Below are 9496 nucleotides of genomic sequence, written 5' to 3' on the forward strand. Positions count from 1 at the left end.
TTTTGTTTTGCACACAATCATTTGTTCGTTCATCTTTATTTATGAATAAATGTCGTTTTGCTAATATAAGTTATCCATGTATCCCTTTTTCATCCATCCTGTGGGACGGGTCGTGACTCGCGAGCTCGGGGAGCACCAAGCAGCATCCCTAGGTGCTCCTCTGAGCACTGGCCCCAAAAAGTTATGTGCACCCCTGCTAATAACCATTGTTAATAACCGTGTACATAACCATGAAATGATGCTTATTTATTAAATGGACTTATTTATTTAACTTATTAAATTGACTTATTTATTGAAATGCTCATAGCTCACTTTAGTAGCTGGGCTACATATATATATTTATTTGTTATTATTTTATTTGAGCCAACCATGTCCTTTAAATGGTGTGCTGTGTTAAGCCAGGGATTAAGATTGCATCAGTCAAATTGACCTTACTCCACTCTTCATTTGATGTTTTACTATCCTGGTAGGGGTAAACTGGTTGCGGATATTACAACTGTAGGAAGCTGAATTAGACAGACAATCTGGAGGATTTAATAGATGCTAAAAACAGCCTTGTTTCCATTATTTATGTGCTTCTAAATCTGTTCAAAATAACATTGAGCATATTTGGTTATGGAAATAACAATAAAGCAAAAACAAGTCATGTTTTGGGGACAGGAGGAGGACTGAGGAGCCAGAAGAGGAACTGAACATCATTTGAGACGCTCATCTGAGAAAGAGCTTCACTGCCTGTGCCCAAAACATGCACTTGTTTTTGCTTTATTGTTACTATATTTGTAACCAAATATGCTCAATGTTATTTTGAACAGATTTAGATAAAATGTACAACGACAACAGCCACCAAAAGTGCTTAACAGATCAAAGAGAAAGAGAAAAAGAAGATAAAAGAGATAAAATACAGATTAAAGAAAACAGATAAAATACATAAATTACACTAAAAGCAAGGTGCAGTACAAATAAAAGTGCAAAGAGTGCAGTGTCGGGAAGGCAGGCTCACCTCAGGTCAAAGGCCATATAATACCTGTCTATATACCCCCCTGTCTATATACCCCCCTGTGAATAGGCCATATAGTGTATATAAGTATATAAGTTAACATAATAGATGTTATTATATAAATCTAACATTCTCAGATTCCTACCGATTACTTCCCCCAATTTATATCCCCCTATTTATGTCTATTTATGTCTATTTATGTCTCATTCTTGTTTTTTATTATCTTAGAACAGTGTTGAGTGTTAGCACCTAGGGTTCATGTGCAACTATTCACCAGTCGAGCACCACCAACCCCCATAAGGGTCACGCCTGCATTGTGTCATCTGATTGGTTAATTGACAGGCCAATCATCAGGAGCGGGATCATGATGTCATAATGAGCGCTCCACCCAGGCACACAACAACAGGTTCCCCCAACAGGACCTCCACACTACCCCCCCCCCAAACACTAATGCAAGCACACACACACACACAGAAACTCACACACACACAGACACACACTCACAGACACTCACACACACACACACACACACACTCACAGACAGACACACTCACACACACACACACACACACACACACTCTGTGTCCCAAGCCCCCCCAAACACTAATGCAAGCACCCACACACACACACACACACACACACTCTGTGACCCAAGCCCCCCCAAACACTAATGCAAGCACCCCCACACACACACAGACACACACTCACAGACACACACACACAAACACACACACACGCACACACAGACACACACACACACACACACACTCTGTGACCCACGGCTCGCCCCCTGCATGAGACAGCCCGTGGCTGAATGGCACATGTGAAACCCTTCAGTGCAGCCAGCCCCGCGCTGTGCAAAAGGCATTAAAAACCCTGCACAATAAAACCTTATTTATAGGACCGTAACAGCCTTGTAGTTTGTCTTGTAGAAACCCCAGAGGAGGGACAGAGAGACACACACCGACACACACACACACAGAGAGAGAGAGAGAGAGAGAGACACAGAGAGAGAGATAGATAGAGAGAGAGACACAGAGGGAGAGAGAGACACAGAGAGAGAGAGAGAGAGAGAGAGAGAGAGAGAGAGAGAGAGAGAGAGAGAGAGAGAGACAGACACACATACACACACTCACACCCCCCTGAGTCTGTGGCCCTCCCCCCCCCCCCCCTCCCCCGCGCACACACACAGCTTCCTGATGTTAACCATTTAAAGTTTCTCCATTTCGGCATTTCGACCCACATGAAAAGCTTCAAAAGGTATAAAAAATTAAGCGGATAACATTTTGCGGTGTCGACTGGGGAAAAAGAAGGGGGGAAAATATATATATATATAAATTGTGCGCGAGAGATCTCAGTGTTCTTTATGATGTCATCGGGTAAAATCTGTAGCGTTGTTAAAATTTACGAAAAAGAAGAATAAGAAGAGGAGAAAAGCTTGTGACACCACTAGTTACGACATGGCGGAAAAATGCGTCCCTCGCTCGTTAAAATTCTAAATAAAATAAAAAATGTGTGTGTGTGGGGGGGGGGTGTAGACAAAAATGTGATGTAGACAACAAAAAAAACATTGAGGTGAGAACTGGCGGGTTTCGAACCCACGGCAGCTTTTGGTGTGTTGTTGTTGTTATTGCTGTGTGTGGGGGGGGGGGGGGGGATGTACTGAGGATCCGCTTGATGGTAGTGGACGGTCTTCCATGAGAACCAGCACGCTCCCCCAGTTCTCACACTGGGCCGGCCGGAGGGTGAGAGGGATTTTTCCGTCAGGAGCCGATCTGAAGCTGGGTAAACCAACCCTCCATTAGTTCATAGGAAGGAGCCCCCATACGGCCTCCGTCCCTCCGTCCTCCCCAGGCGTGGAAACACAAACATCCATCCTGCGGCTAACTCCTGCGGGCGGCTCCATGGCCGCTAAAACTGCGAAGGAGCGTGGAATATGTAGTCGCTTCGACTAAAAAAGGGCCCACCGGACTGGAAACTGGCAATGTCAAACGCATGACATTACCACGGCGACATCTGTCTGTGCATCGGTCTTTCCTTCTGAAGCTTATGAATGGGTTAATAGGCTATTATGTGATGTTTAAAAAAAGAAAACATCCCTGCAAAAAAATACCAAATGCTGTACGTCGTACGCAATGCGTGTGCAGTGCATGCCGACTCAAAGTAAGTCGAATCACGGTTTGTGATCAGTAACGGAATCTATAGCAAGAGAGGTGAAAACACCACCAGTGAGTATGAAAGAGAGACGAACATGAAACCATGGCCAGAAAGAACAATGTTTCTCTTTTCTGTCTCAGAAAAAACCTCTAAAAACCTCTAAAAACTCTAAAAACCTCTAAAAACTCTAAAAAAACCTCCCAAAAACCCTCTAAAAACCTCTAAAACAATCTTCTAATCTCTGTACCAGTCGGCGCCCATTGGCTAGCCCGTGCATCCACGAATAACTACGCTGCCAATGAGGCATGGCGTCTGTTCTAGTCTGCCTCACTACTTCTATACAGGACCAGTCGTTGGCTGTCGGCTGTGTGGGGGGGAAGACACAGAGAGGAAGGTGACCAACCAAAAAAACCTACGAGTGACATGACTAAAGAGTGTTCCATTAAATCAGAGTCGTCGTCCCCCTGCCACCCCCCAACTCTCTTTCACCACCTCCCGCTGTCTCCCAATGCGAATGTGAGACGGCCGCTAAAGAAACGTGCCCTCCTCCTCCTCCTCCCCCACTTTTCAGTCCGGTCCTCCTCTCCTTTCCTCACAGGCCCCAGAAAGTATGTATGACCCCCCCCTCCCCCCTTCCCCCCACCCTCCCCTCCCTGTTGGCGAGAGCCCTGCGGACAAGCGACAACCGGCCATGACGATAGGGGCGACAGTAGATGTTTCCACGTAGACCCTGTTGACAGGAAATCATTCACCCCTCGATCGTCTGGTTCGGGGCAGGCAGAAGGACCAGCCTCTCTCTCTCTCTCTCTCTGTTCTGTTTCCACGGACGGTGACAGGCCTTGTCTGGCACCGGGACAGGACTTGCTGGGGTACTGAAGTGGTCCCGCCCGCCCCGGGCACGCTTGGCCCGTCATCGCTGAGCGGCGCTGCCGTGAACTGTGGCCCGCGGCTCTACCTGTCCCAACACCATCTGCATCCATCTATCACCCTCGCTAGCCGCCCCGTTTGCCCCCTTTATGCTGGTTTTCGTCGAGAGGAACACAGTGTGTTTGGTGGTGCCTCGTTGACAAAAGATGACAGGCCTTTCTCCCTTGTCCCTGTGTGTGGTGTGAGAGAGAGAGAGAGAGAGAGAGAGAGAGAGAGAGAGAGAGAGACCAGAGAGAGAGAGAGACCAGAGAGAGAGACCAGAGAGAGAGAGAGACCAGAGAGAGAGACCAGAGAGAGAGAGACCAGAGAGAGAGACCAGAGAGAGAGAGACCAGAGAGAGAGACCAGAGAGAGAGAGACCAGAGAGAGAGAGACCAGAGAGAGAGACCAGAAAGAGAGAGAGACCAGAGAGAGAGAGAGACCAGAGAGAGAGAGAGACCAGAGAGAGAGAGACAATAAAGAGAGAGAGACCAGAGAGAGAGAGAGGAAGTAACAGGTGTGACTGAAGGTCACCTTCAGATGTCTTTCTCCTTCCTAATAATGATGTAGCCAACACACACCATCAACAGTAAGCTGAAAGCACAAATTCAACATATGAAATTAAATGTTGTTCATGCTAAATTTCTGTTAGTCTGGTTGTAATAGAGAATTCTTTACAAATACAATTGTCCACCCCCAGAAAAAGAATATGTTTATTGGAAAGGAAAACACTTACACCTTTTCTTATTAATGGAACTGCTATTAGCCCTAAGCTTGTATAACCACAGCGCTGAATGTACCCTTATTAATGTAGCCAGATCTGTGTGTACCCTTATTAACTTCAACGCCCAGAGTTATAAGATATACCACTGTAAAGCAAATCCATACTGTTGGAATTTGTATCTATAAGCCATGGCATTTCGAGACAGCAAATACTGCCACTCTGTGGTCCAAAACGGACGGTGCATCTCCAGAACGCGCCTCGGTGAGAACTCACCTCTCCAAAGCTCATCGCATCGCTCCTGAACATTGCTACAGCTATGTATGTACACCCCAGGACCAAAGGGAGGTGTGGCGAAGGTGTGAGAACGCTATGCGACATACATGTTACATCCATATTAGCCGCAATTATTCGTTTCTTATGAATAACACTGAATCTCTGAAGCCAAGCGCGTAACTCTTAGGGAAAGCGCACACCGCAATGCGCAGGTCGCTGCCAATGGCTTTGAGAAGATGTTTAAACTAGACATACATTATTCTGTATAATCTAATCTGTTTTTTTCACAATTACTGTCTAAAATCTAACGACCACGTTCACTGTAGTGTCCTGTTTTAATGATCGATGCGCCTGCGCGTAATGCGTCGCCAAATGACGGAGTATCGCCAAAAGGAGCATCTCGTCCCGGGTGGTCCCCCATGTCACCTCTGTCGTCGCATCAGTGATGCTTGCTTGTGCCATAACGAATGAAACATTACCTTATCTGAGCGCAATTAGGTGATTTGAATTAACATGATTGTCACAGGCGCTTAATACGAAATCATTGGGAATCGCTGGAGACAATACACTTGGTCACTGCCTAAACTCAGCAATATACGCATTAACATTAGGCCAAAGAAAACACAATAATGATTTCATTACGACTAGAGAAAAGGGAAAAATATCCTAAATCAATACTTATCAATATAAGTCTGGGGCTCATATTGCTCTCTCTCTCTCTGTCTCCCTCTCTCCCTCTCTCTCTCTCTCTCCCTCTCCCGCGCGTTTATTAATCTGTCCTTGAGAATGTCATATTTAAGCACAGAAGTCATGGATATTGATTCAACAATCACATATCAGTCTGAATGAAATTAAGGGCTACTACAACTGTTCAAATAATTATACATAGATAGATGATAACACGAATTAACGTTGTTTTCAGCCAATGAAATGACCAAGGATGTCCCCTATATTAGACGGAATTACATCTGGCGTTTTCCCCTCGATAGAGTAATCTTAATGAGTTAGCTGATCGTTCCACAAACTCTCTTGCATCCAACGAGTTGGGTCTTGATTTCTTTGGAAGCCACTGTCCAATCCCATTTCCTCGCGTTGGGCGGCTGGCATTTGATCTGCGATCTCATATGGTCTTGCCAATGGCTTCAACAGTTGCGAATTACAATAACAATTCCTCATTTTCTAGAAATATATATATATATATATAGAGAGAGAGAGAGAGAGACCAGAGAGAGAGAGAGAGAGAGAGAGAGAGAGAGAGAGAGGGAGAGAGAGGGAGGGGGGAGAGAGAGAGAGAGGGGGGGGGGGAGGAGAGAGGGGGGGGGGAGAGAGAGAGAGAGAGAGGGGGGGGGGTGGGGGGGGAGAGGGAGGGAGAGACAGATATATATTTATATATGTCTCATTTTAATTGATAATGTTGCATGACGCGCTCACCAAAGACGCAGGTATACGGAGAAAAAATGTTGGCAAGGTATCATCGGAGGGAGGGGAAGACCGTTACGGTTGTCGTGACATCACCGGTGGCGGGCTATAAAGCCCTGGGTAGTAATTCACAGAGTTTAGAGTAGCAGCACTTGGAGAAGCTTGGAGTAAGTAAGGACAGAACCAGGAGGCAACAAGATACTTTGTAATACCAACCGATAACTTCCTCCTTCCTTCCTACATCGGCCGGTTATACCACTGCCTAACTTCGGGCACAGAGGAATCAATTTACAACCAAAAACGTGTCACTTGTCAGGATGAACATCTCGCACTTGGTGGCTTGTGGACTTATGATAACCCTGCTTTGCGTCAGGACGGGGGCCAAGCCTTTAACCCAGGCGCAGCAGAAGGTGAGAGGGCTTTGCATTGATGTTGGACACTTCTGCCAATTCTGCTAAGAAATTGCAATTTTGCATGCATGCATGGGGTTACACTGCTATAACTCTCAACTGGTTCATAATTATTATGCCAGGTTCTTCAAATGACATGACAGCAATGGATAGACTGAGTCTGAGAAAGAAAGAGCAGTGTTTTTGGGCATGCTGACTGACTATCAAGTATTTCCAATATAGCTCTCTGCTCATTTTTGATTTTCACATCAAACTGTTTTACATGTTTCTCGTCATAATCGTATCGGAGTGAAACTAATCAGGCTTATATCACGAAAAGGGAGAAGACTTTATGGGCGCTGGTATCCCCTTTTAGGACCCTATCTGTTAGGAAATTAGAACACTAGTTTAGAACATTAGATTAGAACATTAGAACACTAGATTAGACCATTAGAACACTAGATTAGAACACTAGAACACTAGATTAGAACACTAGAACACTAGATTAGAACACTAGAACACTAGAACACTAGAACACTAGAACACTAGATTAGAACATATTAGAACATAAATCCTCAGATGCGCTCGCAAGGAAAAATAGAAGCCCGTCCCCGGTGACTGTCGCCCAAAACCATTGGCATGAGCGTTTCATAAATAAATAAATGCATATTTATTTTTATTTTTAAGAAACCTCTATTTCTTTATTTATTATTGTAGTTCTAGGCTGCTGATCATTTAGAAATGAAATAACAGTGTTCTCATCCGTTTGGCACGGGGATGAAAAGCGCACCAACCAAATCCGCTGCTCACAACTAAGATCTCGTAAGCAGCAGCGCAGCAACGTTCACTATTTACGCACAAACTAACAAACCACAAAGGTGTGACACTAAATCAAAATATGGAAGTTTCAGAGTGACTTCTTATTGAGAGTGATGCGTTTCTGTTAACCGTTTGCAAAGTACACCACAGCATGCACCTGCCTCTCCGCTGCATGAAGGAGCCAAGGAATAACTCACGATCGGGAGAGATGGGATTTTTCGTGTGAGAGATTTTCGTTTTGAGAGATTTTTCGTGTGAGAGATTTCGATTTTTCGTGTGTGTGTCTCCTCTAACATGGCAAAGACAAATGAAGGATTTTTTTTATTTTTATTTTGCAGATGTTTCCATTCAGTCGCTATACACACGAGTGTGTATATATATATATATATATATATATATATATATATATATATATATATATATATATATATATATGACCTGTTTTATTTCTCCCAACGAGAGTGTCCTAGTACAGTGTGTTGTGCATGGGTACGAACGCACCACAAATATATTAACTCGTTTTCGGTAATCCTATTTAAAAAGACGAGTCTGTCTGGTGAGATTAACAAACACTAAATTCATCGCTTTCTTCATTCCCGCATGTAAGTGCTGGATAAACACAGTAGGTTACTCCAGCTTGCCCAAAACTGGTCATTGATATTCTGTAGGCAATAGTTTTAACAGCATGGGCAGTTTAGAGTCTGTCTCTCTCTCTCTCTCTCTCTCTCTCTCTCTCTCTCTCTCTCTCTCTCTCTCTCTCTCTCTCTCTCTCTCTCTCTCTCTCTCTCTCTCTCTCTCTCTCTCTCTCTCTCTCTCTCTCTGTCTCTCTCTCTCTCTGTCTCTCTCTCTCTCTCTGTCTCTCTCTGTCTCTCTCTCTCTCCCCCTCTCTCTCTCTCTCTCTCTCTCTGTCTCTCTCTCTCCCTCTCTCTCTCTCTCCCTCTCTCTCTCTCCCTCTCTCTCTCTCTCTCTCTCTCTCACACACACACTCCCGCCTCAATCTCGTTTCTCTTGTGTTTCTCTCCAGTCTCTTAGAAGTTTGCTCGGGGAGGAGCTGTCGGAGTTCCTGGGGTCGGGGGAGAGGGAGCGCAGGCTGGAGGAGGCCGTGCGCTCCCGGGTGCGCCTGCTGCGGGACCTGCGCATGGACACGCGCGCCAAGGGCATGTGGGCGCGTCTGCTCAACGACCAGCCCAGCACCAGGAGGCACAAACCCGGCACCAAGAAGGCGGCGTCCGTGCCCCCCCGCGGCTGCTTCGGACACAAGATGGACAGGATAGGCACCATCAGCGGCATGGGCTGTTAAGAGACGCAGCAGGACGCAGTGAAACGTGTTGGTGAGTAAAGGCCCTACTACCCCTAAACACCCCCTAAATCCCCATCTCTTCATCTCCAAATGTAGTCGTTTCATTTATACTGGCTGCGTTGGTAAATTCGCTCTGGAAATCTGTTCTGATCAGCACTCATGGAATGCCCAATCTTGTCCGATCAAATTACTTGGTCCCTTTATGACGTTTGAACCCAGAGTGCCGGTGCCTCCCTGTCCACTCAGAGTGCATTTACGAACGCAGCCAAAGAAGTGAACTTCTACTACTACATCTCAACTACAGTAGCCTGTCATACAAAATAAGACACGTCGGGAACCCCAGTCAGTCACAGATGAGAAACACAAAGCACACAATAAACTGAAGGAGTGGGTTATTTTCCAAAGTTATCAATGACCATATATGTAAACGAGGAGGGGGAGGGAGGTCAAAGGTCACCCATAGGTCACCAGCTAACATGTTGCATCCGACCTCCCCTATGATTGGCTAATACT

The 9496-nt window shown here is 45.5% G+C and overlaps 1 protein-coding gene across 1 annotated transcript; it reads left to right on the forward strand.

Annotated features, from left to right (window-relative positions):
* Positions 1-6792: 6792 nt before the first annotated feature.
* nppc (natriuretic peptide C) lies at positions 6793-8983 on the forward strand (the record flags this gene model as incomplete). The annotated part of the gene is made up of 2 exons (XM_080544007.1): positions 6793-6885; positions 8708-8983. The coding sequence occupies 2 exons, from the start codon at positions 6793-6795 to the stop codon at positions 8981-8983; spliced, it is 369 nt and encodes a 122-aa protein (XP_080400133.1).
* Between the last annotated feature and the right edge of the window lie 513 nt (positions 8984-9496).

The sequence above is a fragment of the Nansenia antarctica genome (genome assembly GCF_963989245.1).
Source record: "Nansenia antarctica genome assembly, chromosome: 1".
In the NCBI taxonomy this organism is placed as follows: Eukaryota; Metazoa; Chordata; class Actinopteri; order Argentiniformes; family Microstomatidae; genus Nansenia; species Nansenia antarctica.